Source organism: Engystomops pustulosus, chromosome 6 (genome assembly GCF_040894005.1).
Source record: "Engystomops pustulosus chromosome 6, aEngPut4.maternal, whole genome shotgun sequence".
Classification (NCBI taxonomy): domain Eukaryota; kingdom Metazoa; phylum Chordata; class Amphibia; order Anura; family Leptodactylidae; genus Engystomops; species Engystomops pustulosus.
The window spans coordinates 58,334,882-58,359,173 of NC_092416.1; the positions used below are offsets into that span (position 1 = coordinate 58,334,882).

A 24,292-nucleotide genomic window follows, 5' to 3' on the forward strand; every position below is an offset into this window, starting at 1 on the left:
TCGAGTTAAATAAAGCACTTAAAGTTGTTAAGAAAGGAAGAAACATCCATTGAAAGTCAAAGTGATAAATCTCTGCGGAGAAGAGACTATAATCGGCGTCAGGAATTTTTCTGGTTGTTGAAGGTAATAATAGGAGCCGAGTGATTGAGAACTACTTGTGTGGAAAGTGCAGAAAATGACATCAAACAAATCCGAACTCAGGGAATTATTAACTTCCCTCCTTATCTGTGCCGCGGAATATCTGGGACCATATAACAAAGGTATATATAAGAGATTGCTGTGCCACAATGGCAGTGATGAGGGAGGATCACTGGTAAGAGATTACGCAACAATGAGATGGGCCTACACAGTACAAGGACAGCCAAGCTACACATGTGCACACCTCAGCCATTGCTGCATGTACTTAGGGTGGAAGCTAGAGGTACTCGGGTGCACTCTGGGGCTTATCTGTATACAATTATTTTTTAAGCACACCCAAAAGAAAGGTATGTTCTATATGAATGTGCTATAGCAGTTGTACCTCCAATTATGAGACCGGACCACAAGTGATCTAGAGAATGGGTGTCACGTTTTCAATAATGGGTGGAGCGGGAGGTTGAGCATGCGTCCTGATGCTCCATTTAATAGTACAGTGCTCTATTATCTCTGCCACTCCCATTCACTGTCTATGAGAGTGCCGGAGATAGCTGAGCACTGTGCTTGGTTTGACTCCTTTATGATTAATTGGAGTCACAGGATGCATGCTCAACCTGCCGCTATATCCATCAGTGAGCTCTGGTGATAACTGGTCTGCGTTTCTTCAGCCACATAACCAACTTCCCGATCGTGGGGGTCTCAGTAACGGGAACCCCACGGATCGCAAGAGCGAGGGTCCGTTGACCCCTGTTGTAGCCCAAGTTGAAGCGTCGGTGCTGACAGAGGTTACCAAGTGCTGTACTCCGCAATCTCCATCCGAGCCATTGACATGAGTAGAGCAGCCGGCACTTGTGCGACCATCTGCTCTCTTCAACTCGGGGTATGACAGGGGTTCAACGGACCCTCGTTCTCTTGGGGGTCTCATCACTGAGACCCCCACTGCCGATCAGAAAGTAAGCCCCCCCCTACTCTACCTAGGGAAAACACATGTGTTCAATAACAAGCATCTGGTGTCTTGCGTTTAAACACTGGGTGAAGGGATATCATCGCATAAGGTATAGTAAAAATGCATATGCCATTGGGCCCAGCCCCACACCTGGGATCATGCATTAAGGGTGCTGTCACACAGCGTGTTCTTGGACTGTTTTTAAACAGGCTGAAAACGCATGCATTTTTGTATATTCACCGTGCGTTTGGCTGGTTCTAATCTGTTTCACAGCCGCCTACACTTCTAGACATGAAGATAAACAGATTCAAACCAGCCAAATGCATGGTAAACATATATAAACGCATGCCTTAAGAGTCAGATTAAAAACGGACCAAGAACACACAGCGGACAGCACCCTGAGCTTATAAACGTAATGCTAGCGCCACATGTGGCCGCACCCCAAGTCTCCATATGCCTGTACAGGTGGTCTGCAGGCGAAATCTCCATAAGCAGTTTATTTCTTCCCCAACCTAAGGGAGATGGTAGAACTTCTTTTAAAGCCTAAACATCTATGAATGGAGAAAACAATATAAATGAAGTGTATTTACAAAGATTTGTAAATTTAGTGAATACTAGTAGTGTACATTATACAGCTTTATTAATCTATATAAAGACTGTGTGAATGCAGTATGTGTGATCACCAATCCCTTTTATAGCACTGATGGAGGGCTGTATTTAGGATATCTGTATGCCCCACAGAAAGAAATAAAGCAGTAGTCACACACGTCACTCAACAATAACCACACTATAACAAGGAATAACTTAGCATGGAAGGATGTACAGCAGGTCTGAGGTATACAATCATATAGTACCTTGCTGCTGAGTCCACTGGGCAGACAGAAGACATATTCCAGCTGAAAGACTATGGAAAATCCAGGGTCACTGACCATCTCCGGAAGACGTATGCGACTCCTTAAAACCAGGGCTTGAGTGGAGGAGCTGACAGGAGAACAAATGTTATTTTATGTCACTGACTCAAGTCCAGCACTTTTCTAAGACAAGTCTGATACAGTGATTTACAGATGTTGTTGTGTTGTGCTCGCTAGCTGGACATCATAGGCTGAGGAAACACTACAGCTAATCCATGGCTCATCACAAAGGCCAAAGGGATTTCACAGTGTTACCTTACACTTTTAGGGGAATGTAGAAATTAAAAGGGTTTGCTTTTTACTTTCTTTAATTTTGTTTTTCTTTTTATGCAATGCACTCTATTCCTCTGACTAAGGGCTTATTCAGACTCGTTTTTCCATTGCGCTTTGCAAAAAACGCAGACGTGTGAAGTTGTCATTTTTTTTTCTCATCTGAAAAAAAATGGATGGGTTTCTAATCTACTTTTTGCCCTGCACAGTTGAGAGCATATGGATGTCATCCGTGTGCGGTCCTTATTTTTTGTATTTGCATTGACTTCTATGGAGGTCGGTGGTCTGCATATGAGAAAAAAAAAATAGTGCAACCTGTACTATTTGAACACACCCATAGGAATTAATTGGTCAGCATGTCATCTGCAAAAATAAAAAAGGATGGTATACAGACTTCAAAAACACCCATCTGAATGACCCTTACTAAGAGAACATAGATGATAGATAGATGCGCCTATGAGAAAGAATATCTATTTCTCATATTGAGGTGAAAAATACACATTTATATATATTTAATAATAATCATTTGCCGTATTTTTCAGACTATACGATGCACCGGATTATAAGGCGCACCATCAATAGATGCCTGCTAAAATGTCTAGGTTCATATATAAGGCACACCGGATTATAAGGCGCACCTGATTATAAGGCGCACCTGATTATAAGGATGAATGACCAGCAGGTGGAACAGCTCAAGGCAGCTGTTGTCTGTAAGTATGGTTCATATATAAGGCGCACCTTTGATTTCTGAGATAATCAAAGGATTTTTTGTGTGCCTTATAGTCTGAAAAATACGGTAATACTACCCAATTGTTAAACTATAAAATCACAATGTATAATAACTCAGTTGCCACTCTAGATGGTCTAAGCCAGTTCCATGTTCCTGCTGCACATGGTTGCCATGTTGACACGTCTGGCTGGGTCACTAGATCACTGGATCAAAGGAGGGAGCGTCACTGCCGAGCATCACACTCTTCCGCCTGTGACTGCTGTGGCCACTGATTGAGGACAAAAGAGGACAACCGCACTCCAGGAACGGGGAGGCTGAAAGAGTTAAGTACCTTGTTTTACATCCCTTCATTCTGTCTGCAAGGGGTTTTCCAATCAACAGTCTGGTAGTAAATCGCCCCTCCCTTAAGTTTTTACCTTTCTACCTCTTCTATACACCGCAAAATCTATCAGCCATATAGAAACTACTCAGCTGTGGTGGGTCTGTGAACCATGAGTAAAAAGTTGTCACTGCTGGGGATGGGCTTGCTTGAATCATGGCCATTTATTATACAAGCTTCACAGATTTAGGGTAAAAGCAGGAACTTCTTGTATTATATACTGCTATCGCGTTGCCAGAAGTGTGGTTGGTCCATAGAAACAGGTTCACAAACCAATCATGGCCATAAATTGTATGGGGTAAAGAGTCACATGACCATTGAGGATATGAAACAGTGGACATGTCTGGTTGGACATAACGACTCATGTGACCTGATTGTAATAAAATTGTAATTTGTGTCATTTTTATTTTACTGGTGGGGTCTGAAGTCTATATGAATTACCTAGTATTCCAATTCATACCTTTGGTTGCTGCTTTGTTTCTTTTTCAGGCTTAATGTGGACTGCGCTCTTATCATTTTCGCTTCCGGCACCACAACTACAACTTGAGGCTGCTGCACGAACCCCCAGCCATTGTGGACACCAATGTGCAGCCTCCTTTCCTGGATTACTACAGCGGTCCCGTCCACTGGATGACCCTGCAGAGACATTACATGATCTTACTTTCAGATTCCTGTTGGTTCAGATGGTTCAGAAATCTGTTTGGTGTAAGTAGTAAGTGTTAAAGGGATTATCCAATTATTGAATGCAAAAAATGTCCACCCTCTTTTCCTATTCCTCCATTTACTGCATTGGCTCCGCCTTCCTGTCTTTTTAAATTCTTGGCTGACGTCAGCAGTTACAATCTATTCAGCCAATCAGAGGTCACTGTGTGACTGCTACACAAAAGATAGGTCACTATTGAGGCCAGCTAGTCACCTGCTGTGTCGGTCACCAGTGAGGCCTGTGAAGACCTGGCCTGCACCAGACTTTTGCCGGGGGTAAGTAAATAAATGGAAGGGACCAACCGCTGCTAAAAGTAGTGGAGATGAAAATTAGAAACAAAAAAAACTTCATTTGTTCTGCACTTCTGCAGCCTACTAAACAAAGAAAGGGTAGGAGAGAGAAATGTTTTTCTATATTGTATTAAATATTTTTATCCATTAAAAGTTTTTCCAAAAATAGTACAGGCGGTCCCCTAGTTAAGGACACCCGACTTACAGACAACCCATAGTTACAGACAGACCCCTCTGACCTCTGGTGAAGCTTTCGGAATGCTTTACTATAGTCCCAGGCTGTAATGATCAGCTGTAAGGTGTCTGTAATGAAGATTTATTGATAATCGTTGGTCCAATTACAGCAAAAGATGTTTAAACTGCAATTGTCACTGGGGCCAACATTTTTTTTGTCTGAAGGTACAATTATAAAATATACAGTTTCGACTTACATACAAATTCAACTTAAGAACAAACCCTCGGAACCTATCTTGTACGTAACCCAGGGACTGCCTGTATATATACAGAAAAATTAGCATTTTTTTTGTTAGCAAATACAGGCAGTCCCCGGGTTACATACAAGATAGGGTTTGTAGGTTTGTTCTTAAGTTGAATTTGTATGTAAGTCGGAACTGTACATTTTATCATTGTAATCCCAGCCAGAACTTTTTTGGTCTCTGTGACAATTGGATTTTAAAAATGTTGGGTTGTCATAAGAATCAGGATTAACACTAAAGCTTCATTACAGACACCTGTGATAACTGTTATAGTTGTTTATTGTAGCCTAGGATTAAAGCACAATAAATTACCAATATCCACAGGTCCGTTTGTAACTAGGGGTCGTATGTAAGTCGAGTGTTCTTAAGTAGCAGCAAAATCTCCACTGCCACAGATTTGGAGGTCTATAAAGATATTTGTGAAATGACTTTCATTTCTACTATAGTAACAGCCTTGAAAGGCAATTTCAGACAGTGCAGAATTGTGAAAACGCCTCACGTAGTGTCAGTCTACATAGGTTCTCTTCTGATTTTCACATCAGATTAAGTTAAGCTGGTAAAATAAATAAAAATAAATCCTGAAACACTATCTTTTATTATTGATATAGTGAGTGCCTACAGCAAATCAAAAATGGAAGCCCATAAAACCCAACACAGATCATTTATGTGGCGTTCTCGCCAAGCCTGCAGTAAAATGGGGGCGATTTGCAAACGTCGTCCTGCAGCAGAGCAGTTTATCATACAATGAGAGTCATGTACGCTGGTTCTTTAAGTCCATAAGAAGCGTTTATGCCCATAAAAAACTAAAATAAAAACAGAAAGGGAACCTGGCATAAATTTAATGCCCCCTTATCAAACATATTTTTAAAAGCTGCTAATAGGAAGCAGTGCAACCATCCCTAAATTTCCCCTCCTAATGCCTATAAACTTTCACATACTGCTCCCAAAGTTATCTCACCATGTATGCAAATAACCCTAAATGAGTCCAATCTGATTCTTACTCAGTGCTGAGTTCTGAATATTTAGAAGTCTCCCCCACAACAAAGCTTACTGCATGAGTCCCACACAGCCAACGTCTCTCTCAACTCCCTCATTCCCCACTCCCATATAAAGGCAGAATGGTCACACTGACACTAGTGAACATGTCCTGATAGTCCACTAATATATTGAAAGTCTGAAATGGGTGCCTCGTGGACCCAATAAAAGCTGTAGGGCTACACACATGAAGTGAAAATCTCTGCCTGAAAAATGATCTTAGAAAGAGAAAAGCTTTCAATATGATAAAGTGTGCCCACCCCCAAAAGAAGTTCTGCAACACCACGAGGTAAACTCTAGTCTCACATAATGAGGTAACGACTGGATAGTCTTGATAAGCCAAATTCTCTCTAATCGGGTTATATGGATCTAAAATTGTAAAGCACTAATGACCAAGGAAGTAAGGATTCCTGTAGGATTCCTGAGTTTATGGGGTTCGTCCCACAAAGCACCCTTATCCTAGAGTTTGAGCACCAAGAAGCTCCCACATAGAAAAGTCTCCTACAAGAGTCAGTAATGAGAGTCTTCCTTGATAAAGCTGACCCCTTTAAGATCAAATGTCCTTCCCCTTAAAAAGGAACCAGATAGCTCCCAACAGATTTTCAGTATCCAGTAAACCATTAAATATATATATATATTTCTTAACAATTATTTCTTTATTAACAACCTCCCTACATGGGGGTGAGTGAGGAGACCATTCTATTATTATAAAATGACCATTACCTTTAGAAAACGATCATTATTGATCAGACACAATAATTCTTCTTCAAACTTCTCCAGAGATGGATAGAGTAGTAGATACAGTCTATCCAGGTAACATGTTATGGTCTTCTGTAAGTGGGGCTTCTTCAAGACATCAGCTTAGAAAATACAAGGAAAATGTGGTTATATTCCTGCAGCAATAAAATACAAGAACCATGACCATCTCCATACAACGCTGCGGTGTCTCAGGGTCCATAACAACGCCTTAGAGGGAATCTGTCAGCAGTTTTAATCTTACAAACCTGCAGATAGTGTTAGTAGCAGCCATGGAGAGCCCGTGTAACCATAACTTTGTGTATGTTCTTAGTACTGACAGGACTGTACAAGGTGAAGTGAAATCCAGCTCTGCAGCTCCTGCAAGGTCGCTGGTTGGGTCTTCAGCCTGAAGAGCTTTCTGCTCTCTGCACTTAGATGCTCCACAGCTCCTTCCCTCTGCTACCAGTAGGAGCTGTATCAGGATTTTGGTTGGATACTTACAGCAGCCACTTGTTGTAGGGGTTGTAGAAGAGTACACTGCCTAGAGCAGAAAGCTCTTCAGGCACAAAGACCTTTCCAGAGCACTTGCAGGAACTGTGAACCTGGATTAATAGTTCACTTTTCACAGTCCTGTTGTTACTTACTACTCAAACATAGTTATAATAACAGATATTCAGGGCCTATACCTAGCACTGTCTTTAGTTTATCATTATAAAACTGGTGACCCATTCCCTTTAAATTCTGATCTCTATTAGGAACTAAATGTATAACACATTGGTGCTATATGTCACTTATATAGCGACAATGTGTTCAGTGCCATACATAGGAAGCCAATTAACACACCAGTAATTTTAGAGCATGGGGGGCAGTGCATACAAACCCCACTTTAAAGCATAAGCAGTAGTTGGTAAAGCGACTAAGGATTATCCTCCTTAAGGGATCAGCAGATCAATAATAGGAATTTATTTAAAATATAATACAAATCCTACTTAGCTCAATACTGAACCAGATCCGAACCCAAAACCTCAGACTGCAAGCGTAAAAACTGAGGCATCATGGTACTTCATATACATAATGGAAAATTAAGTTTTTCTGTTATCTAAAAAGATAAAAACTCAGGTATCCTTCCTTACTATAGACACTAGCCCCCACAGATTTGATTCCCTCCACGTGAATGTCCTCTTTTCCAGACGACTGGGTATTAAACCACCTTTTATTCCATCGCTTTGGCTTTGAATACAGAAATTTGTATGGGTTTAGTAAGGTCTGCGGGGGACGGCTGGTGTTCTCACAGTACAATGACCACGAACATAATAAGAGTGAGACAATAATAAACCAAATCACGGCTTAGGCTCAAAGCCAAGGAACCTTTCATCCGAGCATTTGCATTTCTTATTACGCTAATTAAGTCACATGTTCCATCCAACTTATGAAAACAGGTGATGGAACGGCGCACCGGCAATACATACCGCTGTCATTAATAAAATATGGCCCAATGCGCCAACATGGATGTTAATTGTGTTTCCTTGTTTGTTGCCTTCTTGTAATAAACGCGGCTGTAGGAAGAAATAAATGAGTTTCCTTTGTAAATCTGTCTATGGAGGTTTGAGTGTGGATATATGTTGGTGTTACTGCGGTTTGTAGATCTCGGAGGGGACGATACCGCTGCTCCCCTCTGATATGAGAAATGTCGGAGCAGCTGTGCGCGTGTCCAGACTGCTCATTTATATTCCCCTATCACTTGTTTTACAATAGAGATTGTAGAAATGCTTCATTTTTTTTTTCCAGTTTCCGTATTCAAGTGCTTACATGCACGGCTACTTCTCAAAGGGTGCAAGAACAGTGGAGATATTATGTGTGAAGACTAGGAAGATTACAAATGGAAAACTTTGTTGTAGAAACTTCAATGGCAACAACTAGCATAATATAATACATACATTCATCCCAGGTATTATAGCATACATATTCTTATACATTGGAGGCAGTAAATCAGTATTTGGTCATGTGATGTCACACAGGTGCATGGTTTGTTATAACACACAGCTCTGATCACGCTATGTGTTAGGTCCCATTCATACTGCTGTTGAGGGTACGTAGATACGGCCGTATAGATGTCCCCATAGACGGCAATAGGTGTCGTCTGCAGTACGGTAAGCGCAACGAGTGCTCACCGTACTGTGCTGTGGCCACAAAAGAGATAGAGCCTGCTCTATCTTTGCCCGCAAGATCGGCCGTATGGAGTCTAAATGGATTTGGATTTTGCATACACTAAGCCCATTGCAATTACATTAATTATTGAGTTTTGCTCCTTTCCTCTGACCCTTTTACCAAGGCAGGTGGGTTTTTAAAGACATGTTCCAACGTTGTATGTAGATTTTATTGTGTTATGTATTTTGTTTTGTTGTCTTGTATATTATTCTTCCAGCCTGGAGCTGATTAAGTATATCATGGATAGCATTAGTGCTAATAGCCTGCAGACAGAAATAAGACCCACATGATATTGAGACCTGGAACTGTGCAATATTTTACATACATAGATTATATAAGCAGATAGGAATACTTTAGGAATTATACTGCAACTAAAAGACTGGTTTCAAATTTGACTACATGTACTGTATACGTATTGACCTTGTTTCTTATTTTACACTGTTAAAATATTTATAATTTTGGTTTTATTATATTTATATTAACTGATTGTGGCTTATATGAGGCTTCAGGTGTTTACTATAACATAAGATCTCTAAGATGCAAAGAGTACACACTGACACCCATCCCCCACTTTTGCTTACATTCACGTCTATGTGTTTTCACATACCTTCCACTCTTATTCACATTTCTCAATACCCACCTTTTTCCTTTACATTTGGTGCCCATTCCTGTTTCTCGCCCATTCCTGTTTCTCGCCACACACTGCACACTTTAGCATTTCATTTTATTCCACATAGATTCATGAACCGGACATAATTCACATCACATATTTCATTGATATAGATTGCAGCACATACATTTCACACCCATTCTCACACTCTCTTGGTTTCTAGATCCACTTAGCCTGCACCATTCTTGCTTTTTCTGCCTTCTGCTTTACGTTAGCATTCATCAGCTCTACAATTGTTCAATCCTCATTTGACAACATGCTTTTCCTTTATGTACACATTACATTAGCTTTCAACTTGTATTTACTGGTTTAGGCCCCTTCCACACTTGCGTTGCAGATCACGTCAGAGTCTGATCAGGGTGCGATCAGGGTTTGGTCAGTGAAAAACGCACATTTTGCATCAGAGTGCAATCAGTTTTAAGCAGAGTTTGTTCAGTGTCTCAGTTTTTCACGCGCATTTTCAATGCAATTTTAATGCGTTCAATGAGGTCTATCTTTTCTATGGCAATTGATGCGTGAAAAACGCATCTCCATTTTTGATACATCTCCATAGACTTCTATGGTGCGTTTTTCACACGCGTGACTTGCAAAAGTAGAGCATGTCGAGACTTTAACGCGCGTTTAAAAAAAACGCGAGTGTGTGCGTGAAAAAAATGCACGTCTGAAAAGACCCATTGGTAACAGTGGGGGTCATTTACTAAGGGCCCGATTCGCGTTTTCCCGACGTGTTACCCGAATATTTCCGATTTGCGCCGCTTGTACATGAATTGCCCCGGGTTTTTGGCGCACGCGATCGGATTGTGGCGCATCGGGGCCGGCATGCGCGCGACAGAAATCGGGGGGCGTGGCCGAACGAAAACCCGACGTATTCGGAAAAACCGCCGCATTTAAAAACCGAAAATGTGTCGCTTGGGGAGCGCTCACCTTCACCTTCTATGGGATGGTGCATTCCGGGGCGTTAAGATTATTTTCGGCGCTGCAGCGCCACCTGGTGGAGGGCGGAGGAACTACCATCTTAAATCCCAGCCGGACCCGAATCCTGTGCAGAGAACGCGCCGGGTAAGTAAATGTGCCCCAGTGGGTCAGAGTGCAATGCAAGTTCTGCAAGTCAAAAACGCACATGAAAAACGCAAGTGTGAAAGGGGCCTTATAGATGTATTTGTCTGTATAACTATTTTTAACATGAGAAAGTATGTAGTTGCATTCAATTCAATAAGGTTTTTTAGCATGAACATTGACCTAATCCCTCATCCGGTGTATCAGGTGGGCTCATAGTCGATGGGCTAATAGCGGACAACCGCTTTCATGTTGTATGTTTACTAATGTATTCACCAAGCGTGGAGACAATGGGCATGTATAGTAAGGTCCTTGTGCCAACTTTCTGGCGGAGTTTGCACATTCTTTCATGTGCAAACTGCTTGCATATATATGCCAGATATGTGTAGCTCGCAACCCGTTTGTGGCGCGGCTGTACTACTCTTCACGTAACACAAAGTTCTGCACTGACGGACCCTGCTCCACATTTGTCATGCAAAGTCCTGGTGCACTCTATCTGGCGCCCCCTGCACATTACACAGGCACAGTTTGCACTGTTTTTAGTAAGTGTGCCACTATAATGGGTAACATTATTTACATGTCTTGTTAATTGATTTTTTTTTTAATGTATCTGTCTATTTTTGCAGACCTGCTCTATATGTTGCAGTGCCTGGCACATTCTCTGTGCGATGAGACACAGGGGCAGATTTACTTACCCGGTCCATTCGCGATCCAGCGGCGCGTTCTCTGCGGTGGATTCGGGTCCGGCCAGGATTCACTAAGGTAGTTCCTCCGACGTCCACCAGGTGGCGCTGCTGCGCTGAAGTTCCCTGAGGCCCGCCGGAATGCACTGAAGTTCACAGGCCTATTCCTAGTGAAGGTAAGCGCGAGTCCCGCAACACTTTTTTTTTTTTTTTTAAATGCGCCGGTTTTTCCGAATCCGTCGGGTTTTCATTCGGCCACACCCCCCGATTTCCGTTGCGTGCATGCCAGTGCCGATGCGCCACAATCCGATCGCGTCAGCCAAAATCCCCGGGCAATTCAGAGAAAATCGGAAATATTCGGGTAAATGACCCTCAGTGTGCTCACTGCACCTCTATGGACAATAGAAGTTTATAGGGGCTGTGAGCTAGCTGCAGCTTTTGTGGCCATCGCATTGCCCCATTATACGGTCGTGTACATGAGGGCTTATACCATTGTTATAAAAGCATTTTACTTCAAAAGTAGCAATATTGAGACAATCTGAATTCTTACAAAATTATCCGCAAATGACCAAGTCGTGTTATTATACCTGTTTCATCTCTTCCCTGTATGAGACCAGGAACTCTCTCTGAGCCGGAAACAAGAATATTCGGAGGGAGAAGATGACAAACTTCTTTTAGTGCATTGTGCACCCTTACAGTGTACTGGACAATGCTCTTCTCAATCAACGTCATATGTCTGTTTACTGCAAGAAAACCATTATGGGATGTGAGTTTGGAACAAAAGTGTGGCAATTTCAATTTCAGATGTACATCAAAGGCAATTTTGTTATGGTTCGCAGCATGAGACATGATACAGTCACAAAATTGCTAAAGAAAAACTCCTAAATCCCAAACCACGTAAATATGATGCCTTTATAAACAAGATGTTCTTAGTTCTATATACTGTGTTTAAAAGAATGGGAAATAATTCTTAAGGTTAGATTTTTTTCTGAAAAAAAGAACACCCTTCATTTCCATGTGCTGTGTCCACCGGAGATGAGTGAATCAAGATGGACAAAGTGGTAATCAATCTAAATTTCCATTTTTTAATTCAAAAATTAGTTTAAAAAATCCACAACTTTTTTTTGTGTATTATTTTTGTATTAGAGCTTGTTTTCTACATAACAAATTCTCTTTCCTAGTAATGGTATTTAATATTCCATGCAATGTACTGGGAGGCAATTAAAAAATTCTAAATTCGGTGAAACTGACAAAATAAACCCAAAAAACTAATTCATGGCATTTTCATTTGGGCCCTGTATTAAAGGGAACCTGTCACCAGGAGACCCATTTTTAGCACTCCCCCAGTCCCCACAGAGCATAGTACATACACTGCCAAAGTGTTTTTGTATTAAAAATTGATTTTACAGAAAAAAAGATTGAGTTGCCAAATGGGAGGGGCTGGGAAACATGTGACCTTTTCAATTATATGAATAACTCCCCTCACTCGGGATTGGCTGTAGAGGAGCAGGGGGCGTCGCTAAGCCAAGTGATGGGGGTTTTCATATATTTGAAAAGGTCACATGGAGTAGCTGTTCCCCAAGGGTGGGGGGGAACTGCTCCTTTCCAGCCCCTCCCATTGGGCAACTGCTTAGTCACACAGCAGATGCTAATGAAAGGTACAATATAACATATCTTTTTTTCTGTAAAATCAATTTTTAATACAAAAACACGTTGGCAGGGTATGTACTATGCTCTGTGGGGACTGGGGGAGTGCTAAAAATGGGTCTCCTGGTGACAGGTTCCCTTTAATTGCTTTCACTGTGCGCTCCAAATGAAACCTCCCACTTTATTCTTATGATCTCAGAAGAACAAAACTTAAATAGGTTTTACTATGTTTTAGTAGGATTTTAAGCTCATGATTTCTCTTCATAAACCAGCTGCTGCACCATGATGTTGGGTAACATAAAGGTGCAGAAATGGTTAAAAATTTCAATCTACACAAATCCAAATTTTCTAGTGATTTATGGTACCGAAGTTTCCAAAACTTGGGTTGCAGAAGACATAACTGACCTCCCGCAGACCTACCTGACATAGCCAGCTGTTTTGCACCAGCAAAATTGTGGCAAAAATATATGCCAAATATGGAAGGCTCTCAAAAAGGAGACTCCCTTCTGGAACTGTGCCTTGGGCCTGTAGAATCGGGTCTTCCTGAACTAAGACTTGAAGCCCAGTGGCCTCTCCCTGTGAACTGCTGCTCTAGCTCACTACTGTGAGGACCTGCTCCCCCTGTCCTCCAGGAGGGCGGCTAGTTTGAGACTCCCGTTCTTGGGAGACTGGAACAAATCATCAGGTCTTGCCAGAAAGTTTAGTCATTGCTCCCATGACCTCCTGGTTCGGACCTGAATCTAATTTTGTAAAAAATGAAGTGAATCCAAATTTTTGGCTGTCCCCATGTTTTACTGCCACGGAGAAATCTTGTGTCCTGTCATATAGATACAAACTTGCAGACTTTTAAAATTAGAACTAAAGGGATTTCCTCGGTCATAAATAAACAAGTGTATAATTATATGCTGCTGATATTATTTAAATGGGGTATTAAATCATGCTGGGACTTCCTACTGTGAGAGAGGCACAGGAAGCTGCACAAAGAAAAACAGATGCTCCCATTACTCTAGTAGATCCTTCAAAATTGGGAAAGCTATATTGAAGGATTGGATATTAATTCCTATACACTTTAAGCTTATATACTTAATATTTTTTGCATTCTTGTAAAATTGGGCCGGGTACCCCTTTGACTGCAAACAATTGTCTTTTTTAAATAGAATAATGACACGTATTATAATTTGTTTTACAGTTTTCATTCTGAAGCTAAAAATCTCATCTGGAATGGTTCACCGGGGCAATGGTTTCATTAATAGGCGATAATTCTTTATTCCAAGACATAAAATCAATTAAAATTTCACTTTCGTGTCTTCAAATAACTTTAGACAATTTGGACAATCTGCTGCATTATCCATAAGTGGTTTAGGAGAAAGCTACTTTTGCCATTTCTCCTGAATTATATCTTCTCCCTGATAATTCATGCTGGTGCCCGGCATGTTAATTAGCTTATGTGCCTGGCAAAAAGCTCTGCAAATTATTCTGCATACAAAAAAAATGAAAGCCGTAGGTGCGAGAAAGCTTGCAACAAATGAAAGAGAAATAGAATTTAACCTGTTCAGTTGTGAAAGTTAGGGGTCATTTCAATACGCTGTATTGTCTTTTTCATTTGTATGTCCCCCATGATCTGTAAAGCGCTACAGAATATGATAGTGCTATATATTATAGCACTATTATAATTATCAGGTTTGATACACACAACCGAGTGCTCTCCCAGGCAGGATTCTAGTTGAAGCACATGGTTGGGTAGATATGGGAGGGGGGTGAGTGCTACACAGCACAGCTTTTTATGTTGTGACTACCTTTTGCCACATAACAACTTTTATTCTGGAAAACACATTTGACGAAAATGCATTAAATAAGCAGGGGAGCCCTGCAGATTGGGGCACATTGTTTCCTTTTTGCAGGCATCATGTTACAGAGCAAGAGGAGCCAAGCAGATTGTAAATAGTGTATAGGCATCATGTTATAGACAAGGAGGTCAAGAAGCTTTGCATAGTGTCCGATCTGCAGACAGCAAGTTATAGAGCAGTGGTGCAAACCTATGGCACAGGTGGCACTCAGAGCCCTTTCTGGCCATTACCCAGCATTTGAGTTCACCAAACAGGACCAAATCCACCAAATCTTCCTACAGTCCCAGGCAACTTATGAGATGCTTCTCTCAGAGCTATTTTAAAGGGACACTTCATTGCCTTTTTGGAACTGCGGGAAAAGTGAGAAGGTTTTGACAGAGCTGCATAATCTTTGTAGGACACCCTGCTGGACCCACCATTCTTCTTGTACAGAGAGACCCTGGAGAGAAGCTACACTGATAGTCAGGTGGACGATACAATTGAAAGACTTGGAAGATTAGCAATAACTTACTGCTTAAAATGCCACATTGGCACTTCACAGTAAATAAGTCGATTTTTTGTTGTAGTTTGGGCACTCGGTCCCTAAAATGTTCGCCATCACTGTTATAGAGCATAAGAATAAGAGAGTATTGTACATGGTGCCCTATCTGCAGGTAGCATGTTATAGAGCAGTGATGGCGAACCTTTTAGAAACCGAGTGCCCAAACTACAACCAGAATCCACTTATTTACCATGAAGTGCCAACATGGCATTTCAAGCAGTAACTTAATGCTACCTGTTCTATAACATCATTTAATTGTTTTGGCTCTCCTGAGGCCACCTATACAGTTGAAATAAGGTGGACAAATTCAGACCATCATTGTAGCTTCTCTCCAGGAAGAATGTCCAGCAGTAGGATCTCCAAAGACAATGCAGTTCTGTCAACATCTTCTCACTTTTCCTGCAGTTACAAATAGCCAATGAAATGTCACTTTAAAATAGCACTGAGAGCAGCATCTTTTAAGTTGCTTGGGACTACAGGAAGATTTGGTGGATTTGGTCCTGTTTGGTGAAATTGGGGCAATGGCCTGAGTGCCCACAGAGAGGGCCTTGAGTGCCACCTCTGGCACCCGTGCCATAGGTTCGCCACCACTGTTATAGAGCATAAAAATAGAGCATATTGTACATAAAGTCCTATCTGCAGGCAGCTTGTTATAGAACATAAGAAGCAGAGAATATTGTAAATAGTGCCCTATCTGCAAGTAGCATGTTATAGAGCATAAGAAGAAAAGCATATTGTACAGTGTGTCTTGTCTAAGGGCAGCATATAATACATATGTCCTATCTGTAGACAGCATGTCATAGAGAAGGAGGAGCTGTGCAGAATATACATTGTGTACTATGTGCAGGCAGGATATTATAGAACAAAAGGAGCTGAGCGGATTGTTTATAGTGCCCTACCTTCACATAGCAGGTAATAGAGCAAGAAGAAATCAGCAGAGTACATAGTATAACAATACATGATTACATCTAGCAAAACAGAGCTCTGTAACAGGAGTGGAGACAAGCTGCAGACACAAAAGCAGTACAAAGTATTTCAGGAGAAGGTGCTGATCACAGGCTGATCAGGAAAGGGAAAAGTTCTTCCAATTAGCATAGCATAGTTATATGCTTTTGCTATATTCCACGGAAACAAATCATTTCTTGTTTCTGCTAAAATTCGGTTTCATTTCAGTAAATTAATTACCAGCGGCAGAAAAATGTAGCAAATAACATTTATACAATTACTCAGAATAAATAACCAAAGAAGGGAATCATAAAAAGCCAGAGAAAGGGTCGGAAAAATACAATGGCTTGTGATTAAATAGAGAAATGATATATGTTCCCATGTGTGATAAGGTGGAGCGAAAGGAGGACCTGCAATTACCTTTTACCAGTGTACATATAAAAGAAAATTAAGAACATCTATCTTTCATACGTGTTCCTATATCCTTTCCAGTTTTCCTCCAGGCTGAGTTAGACACTCTACTATACTTCATTTTTTATGGTGGTTTATCAAGGAAGAATAGATAAATTGTGCAGTTCTTCCCTATTGCGAGTTGCGGAAGAGTTTAGCAGAGAAAAAGACTAGCATTACAAATAGGACGCCCCTATAAAATACCAAATAGCTTATCATGTCATCCTTAACTGTCTACAGGTTTAGGACTCATAAACTAATGGACAGCATTGTATTTTTGGTCACAGGGGCGTAACTACAGGGGTAGTAGCCATTGCAGCTTCTATGGGGCCCACAGTGTCAGAGGGTCCCACTAAGGTATGGAGAATGTGTACCATAATATACATTTTATGCTACACATTGTACAGCATAATATGTTGTGTTAATACCCTATACATGTGTATGTATGGTGTGTATATACTGTATGTATAATATAATGTATATACTGTATACTGTATGGGGGAGATTTACCACTGCTTCTACGCCAGTTTTCTGATCTGGTCAGACCGGGTGTAGTTTTGCCTGGCGGCTGCCACACCTTCCGGATACATCAGGAGGCCTAAGCGGCCATATGATAAATCTCCTCCTATGTGTGTACAAGATGTGTTAATACTGTATGTATAAATGTATAAGTGTATAATTGTGTATATAGTAAGGGATTAGGCTCGGGATCAATTCACCAGCACGCCAGTAAGTCACTGTCCATACTGTGCGACTTGGGTATAACTGACCGCAGCCAATTTTATTCAGCAGTAAAACAAAATAAACAAAACAGCAAAAATAAAGCCTAAGCCTCTCCGGCACTAACTACACATTGAGGTTGCCTACCTCACCAGGTGCTGGCCTACTGCCAGGCACCCCAAAAACTCACAGCAACAGTTCACTGCCACAGCTCCACAGGCCTTTGCCGTTCTCTTCCCCAAGATGGAGCCATTGTGGGAAGTCTGCGCCAGGTAGTTATGCAGGACTTCCAGCTGGATGCAAATGAATCCTAATTAATGGCAAAACACCCAGCTTTCCCACATCCATCCAGCAACATATTCATTCTATACCCAAATCTACTGTAGTGGCAGCTACCCTAACAGTAACAGTATAATTGTGTGTATGAGTGCAGAACTGTATGTGTGTATATAAGTATATATATATATATATATATATATATATATATATATATATATATATATGTATGTGTGTGTGTGTATGAATGTATAAATATGTGTGATTGTATAAACATGTGTGTATAAATATTCTATTTTTTAAAGGGGAAAGGGGGCCACATTCAGAGGTCTGCTATGTGGCCCTGCCTGTTTGGGCATCACCTAAGAGAAATCCTTGACTTGAAAATCAGGGCTATACCCTTTGACCAAGTGGGGACTAGGCTTCCAGACATGAGGGTCCGCTCTACATGGTGAAGTACAACACAATAGAACAGTATATAGTAGAGAGTAAGTCCGACTGTTAATGAGCGTGTTCGGCCGTGTTCAGACCCGTATGTTGGTCCAATCCCATGGACTGAACAGCTTGCAGATTGCAGGAGTCTTTCATATATGTAAGAGCTGTCACAGTACCGGTGCTGTGGTTTGTCGGCAGACCTTGTAGCATATTTCTATAAGGTGCAAGTTCTTGTGCAATGTGTCCAGTCAGTGGGATCAGAATAACATACGGGTCTGTTTCCACGGGCTGAACATGTTAGTGTTTACCTGGCCTAATAATCACACAGTGATGTCACTATGAGGTGAACTGAAGTAATTGATGTCATTAACGTTAATCTACACTAAGGTAACTCAAGGAGAATAAAATGGATTATACTCACACTCAGTTAGGTCTTTAAAAGCTGGATGTAACAATGCCCGAGGCGATCCATGGTAAAGAGTCAACCTAAAAACAGACATGAAAATAGAAGCGATGTCTTAACACATTATTTATAAGAGTTACACTGAATTGTATTGCGCTCTTTATTCTGATTTGCATATTTCTAAAGTATGGGTGTGGGTTGGGCATAAAGAAGGTATGGCAGGGGTGTGTGGGAATAGCGGTTAGTGCGGTACGTAAAGGATTCCAGGAATGAGGTGGTACAAAATATCAAGGTGGGGCATCTATTAAAATTATTCCCAATTAATCCTGATAATAACCTGATGCAAATAGAACATAAAGAGTGATCCTCCAGCCACTGAAACACAGCACCACTATTGTCAAGAATGTGCTCAGTGGAAAAGCTCTGAAGAACTGCTGGTACTTTCCGTTAGCTCTTACCAGTCTCATCTTTGGCAAGAGCAATGATGTTAAAGAAGTACTCCAGCAACTTCAACCAAACTCTGCTCTGATCCCTAGTGGATTTCTCTATCTTTTTGCTGTCTACTATCAATTCCATGATGCCTCAGCACATTATCGCTCGATCAGCTAAAGACAGTACCATCTCTACTTTCAGGAGCACAAGGTAATTAGTCTTCTCACTTAATTCTCAAAAATAAATTCTAAACACTGTGACTATACAGTAGAAGGCTGCACTGCCATGTTTTACAATAGAACTTTGCCACTGGAGCCCGACTAATTATCTACAGTATCTGTGCTAGGAGTCTAATTAATCCAGCTCAGTGTAATGAATTGGTGCAGACTATAAAATAAAAAATGTCATTCCTAAAAATGAATGGGTTGCTGTCCCCTCTATGGTACTGTGGGTAAGAAGGTAGGACTACAAGATGGAGGTAAAATCCCGCCATAGCTTAAAGGGGTTTTCCACTTTCAGCAAATATTTGATATTGTTTATGTAATGAAAAGTTATGCAATGTTCCAATATACTTTCTGTTCCTCACAGTTTTCTAGATCTCTGCTTGCTGTCCTTCTATAAGAAGCTTCTATGTTTACTCCAGTGGATAGAAATCAGGTGCACAAGCACAGAGAGTAATAGGAGTTGTGTAATACTATTGGCTTGTGCACCTGCATGTCACAAGGAACACAAGGTATCATGGTATCTGTGGGCAGATTGAATTGGACTCAGCTTCAGGGCAGATACAGTAAGAGGTTAGTCTCTGCCCACTTCACCTCTGGTGAGAAAGATTTTTTGTCAAACACTTTCTTAGCAGGAAATACCATAACTTTTGGAAAAAAATCAACTTTCTGATAAGTGGGGGTCTCCATAGTGAGAACCCCACAGATCATGAGAAAAGAGGTCCATTGTCCCTAAAGCAACAGAGCAGTCAGTCGCACATGCACCCTTCAGCTCTATTCATCTCTAGTGAATGGAGCTTCAGTGTGCATGTATGACATGCTTCTCTATTCTGTCTGGGCGCAATAGAGGTACAATGGACCACCGTTCTGAGGATCCCTAGGGGTCCCACCAATCAGAATAATGTAACGTGCCGTGAATAATTCTATAAAGTTAATCTGGTATTATGTTTTTGAGAATCATCCGATCAACTGACTCATGATTAATATTCTATGAGTGGCAGATTGACCTCAGGAAAAAAAAAGCGTCAATGTTTCATGCTCTGCTAACTTAATATCTCTCTAACCAAATATTCTATTAGACATCTATTTCATTCTTCACATCAGCAGCACATTACATACAGCAATACAGACGTCTCTTTGGAGAGCTGTGTCTGGGATAATGACAGTTTTCTCGCCTAGATGACTGTATTGCCACATTTATTAGGCCGTTTTTGTAGGATCCCTGGCTTTTCAGGCGAAATGTTCAACCGTGTAATCATATACACAATATGCTATTACATCAATCTAAATGAGAAAGCATTGTCCAAATTACACCCAAATAAAGCAGTAAATATTTCCCAACATTATTTCCTCGCTTATTTTTTTTCCTCTTCTCAGTAATGCAAACTGAGGAGCACAAGCCATCTGGGCACTTTACCGTGCCAGCGCTCAAAGATCCACAGCAAACACTCCCCATCCCCAACCCGGGAATGACAGACCTTGATCGGAATCTTGCTGGATGTATGCTGGCCTCTGTTTTTGTGACCCCACGTCCCCATTATACTTAATGGGCTCATACAGTTTTTTAATAATATACGTCACTCCTATAGGTTGCTTCGGGTAGGGAACGATAAGTTTATCAACAAAGTGAAATATTATCTTTCAACACATTTTGAAGTGCCAGGTTATTGTTATTTTAGCATAATGGGGTCATACACACAGCTGTGGTTTCCATAACCCACTACCCTAGATGGAAAACTCAGAGCAGGTCCTATAACCTCTTATCTTCTCTCCAGTCAATGGCTTAGGGGTGGAGAAACAGGCCTCACAATGTAAAACCTGACAGTGAGGCCTTCTACTCTGTATCTTTGTTCTTTTGAATTTCACTTTTGGACCATTAATAGAGAACGTGCTACTGTCTTTATATGGTCATGTGATTCTGTGCTGATGCATCATGGGACTGACAGCACAGAGATGGAGAAATCTAAATAGTATATTTGATCAGAGCAGAGAGGAGGCTACTTGGCAGGACAATGGTTGTCGCTGAAACTCTGTACAATCAGGTGAGGGGGTTCAGGGATGAAACAATGCCATGCTGGAGAACTCATTTAACATCAGTGGTCATGTCAGCTATGAGACTGGGAAGAAGGAGCTCAGGCAAAGAATATTGCACCAGCGGCTCTTCAAAGAACTTTTATATTATACACTTTTACAAACGTTTTCACACAAGTGCAAGTGCACAAGTGCAGACAATACACTTTCTGTGTACAGGGAACAGGGTAAGTAAATGTGCCCCAATGGTATTTAATCGTCACTTCTTTGTATGGAGGGTGGAGTATGGGGAACCTCAAGGACCGGAGATATTGCTTCCTTCTGAAAACTGATGGTGGAGCCATCCTGCTTGTTCTCCAATTTTATTTCACTTTACTGTCTGTTAGATGAGCAGCGATTGGACCATGTGGGGGGATAAGGATAAGAGTCTTTAGAGGGACTCTTCACACCACTACCATTTATAGCACAATGACAAATGAAATTGAACTTACTGATAACACGTTTTCTGGGTGATGCGAAAGCCAAGAAGTGTAGTATAAATCCCCCCAATTCCCTTTGGTCTTGATTGACCACTTAAGTTGAGTTGTATTTCTGAGACCGTGTGCCACGCTGCGCAATTCAAGTGCATAGGGGAGAAGTAACTCCCAAATGCAGATGCGTTTTCACCTTGCGTTTGTGTTCAGGAGTTAAAATGTGTTTCAAACCACAGTTCAAGGACAATGCGTGAACGCAGCCTGAAGGTCTGAGAACCTGTGCATTTCTGAGTCACCTCTTCTGCTGATTTCCTGGTTCCTCCTCTGCTTGGCTGGTAAACAGGCGCATCAACCCAAAGCCACATGATAATTCCAGCTTCGTGCCATCTTGTCTTCTGGTTATACACACAACTTCTACCACAGCAACAATTGCTGGGTCATTCAGAGATGTATGGAAATATACTGTCTGTAAGAAAAGGGAAAAAGAAATCTTATTTTCCTTTCGTGCATCCTTGAAGAGGACCAGTCAGGCAAATTATCCCACCCAAAATAAAGGCTTCATTAAAAACTAAGATTAAACAGCATTGCCCTTATATCTAAATGGCCACTTTCCATGGCTGCAATGGAATTGGCTATGATATTCTGCTATATGGAGGGCGCTGTTACATCATTGGGCACTTAAAGTCATGTGATCAGGATGATATCATCATCCTGTTCCATCTGCAACAGTCAGAGGAGGATTAAGTGTCCCATGTTCACACGACTAGGGCTCCCCCAGCATCCAAACCAACATGTGCCTGGATGTTAGGACTAAAGTACTGCTCTATATACTTTATCTACCAGACAGTGTAGGAGATCTGTACTGCTAACCCTGGCCGGCCTCTGTGTGCTCTGCAGCTAAAAAAAACTGGGAAAAGTTATTGAGTGGAGTATAAGCTGTAGCGAGGGAAATGCAGCCGCTACTCTAATAAAGTGTCCAGCAGCAACAGCCCCTCAGTAATGAAATGTCCACAGCAGAGCTCCCCTTCATTGAAATATCCACAGCAGGGCTCCCCTTTAATGAAATGTCCACAGCAGTGCTCCCTTCTAAAGAAATGTCCACCACAGAGCCCCCTTTTAATGAAATGTCAACAGCAGTGCTCCCTTCTAAAGAAATGTCCACAGCAGAGCCCCCTTTTAATGAAATTTCAACAGCAGAGCTCCCCTATTACAGAAATGTCCACAGCAGAGTCCCCCTACTACAGAGATGTCCACAGCAGAGCCCCCCTATTACAGAAATGCCCACAGCAGAATCCCCCTATTACAGAAATGTCCACAGCAGAGTCCCCCTACTACAGAGATGTCCACAGCAGAGCCCCCCTATTACAGAAATGCCCACAGCAGAATCCCCCTATTACAGAAATGTCCACAGCAGAGTCCCCCTACTACAGAGATGTCCACAGCAGAGCCCCCCTATTACAGAAATGTCCACAGCAGAATCCCCCTATTACGGAAATGTCCACAGCAGAATCCCCCTATTACAGAATTGTCCACAGCAGAGCCCCAATATTACAGAAATGTCCACAGCAGATGCCCCCTTTAAAGAAATGTCCATAGCAGATGCCCCCCCTTTAAAGAAATGTCCACAGCAGAGCTCCCCATTTAACAAAATATCCACAGAGTCCCTCTCAAATGAAATTTCCACAGCAGATGCCCCCTTTAAAGAAATGTCCACAGCAGATGCCTACTGTCATCGGGTCTGTGTCACTAGTCCTGTCACCTCTACCTGTTGGAGCAGCTCACAAGGATCCCATCCCATCGTTTATCTATTCAATTCATACATTAATCATGGTAAAATCATCTTTTCTTTATTATGTAAATGAGGCTGGTCACATGGAAAGAGACAGTGACTGTACTTTACCTGCTGCCTGTGAGAGACACAGACATCAGCTGTACAAGTGCCTGATATTCTGTGTTCTGCTATAACATGGCTGCCTGGAGCAGTTGTATCTCTGTCACACACAGGCTGCAGGGGGCGCCAGCACCAGGAGTTATTGAGAGGAGCCAGTGCCACATCCCCCACCGGGATTAGCCTTTCTTTGGTGGCTGTTAACAGCCAGGCCCAGAGTACCGGAGTGGCTGGCTTATGCGGCCTTGGGCATGCTATGGTCACGGTGCTTGGTATTGGGACCAGAGGACAGGCCTTCAGCCTGGCAGGTCTCCAGCTGCTGGTGTGTGCAAGAATAATGGAGGGAGAGGCTGATGCAAGAGGTTTCTCCCTGGGGCAACCGCTGAGGTGTATACAGGGCCCCTGGGTGATGGTGGATGGGTAGCCCATGATGGGATGCTGTTTGTATACTCCCCTAGTGAGGTGGCAGCACTGTCCAACCAGTTTCCAGCTTCCTTTACAATAGTACAAAGGATATCATTGGTTAATAACATTCCAAAGGTTAAGTGTTGCTTTACCAAGCAGTGGTTTCCAGCTGCAATTACTAAGTTTTCATCTTTCAGAGATCTCCTAAAGAGGTGGCCAGCACCCTAGGCAGCTCCTAACATAGAGAGGGCACTATTCACAACAACTACCTACCCTATGTACTGGCAGGGTTGTTGCACCAGCATCATTATACAGGCTGTCAGTCAAGCACTGGGGGGGGGGGGGGGG

The 24,292-nt window shown here is 41.8% G+C and overlaps 1 protein-coding gene across 4 annotated transcripts in view; it reads right to left on the reverse strand.

Annotated features, from left to right (window-relative positions):
* Positions 1-24,292, reverse strand: part of NPHP4 (nephrocystin 4) — a 175,953-nt gene that overhangs the window by 116,343 nt on the left and 35,318 nt on the right. For all 4 annotated transcript variants that reach the window (XM_072156210.1, XM_072156209.1, XM_072156212.1 and 1 more), the window contains exons 4-9: positions 21,948-22,117; positions 18,513-18,577; positions 11,818-11,973; positions 6,599-6,735; positions 3,832-4,007; positions 1,936-2,062 (exon numbers count right to left, since the gene is read on the reverse strand). In XM_072156210.1, coding sequence (XP_072012311.1) covers positions 1,936-2,062; positions 3,832-4,007; positions 6,599-6,735; positions 11,818-11,973; positions 18,513-18,577; positions 21,948-22,117 — 831 coding nt within the window. The remainder of the gene's footprint in view (positions 1-1,935; positions 2,063-3,831; positions 4,008-6,598; positions 6,736-11,817; positions 11,974-18,512; positions 18,578-21,947; positions 22,118-24,292) is intronic.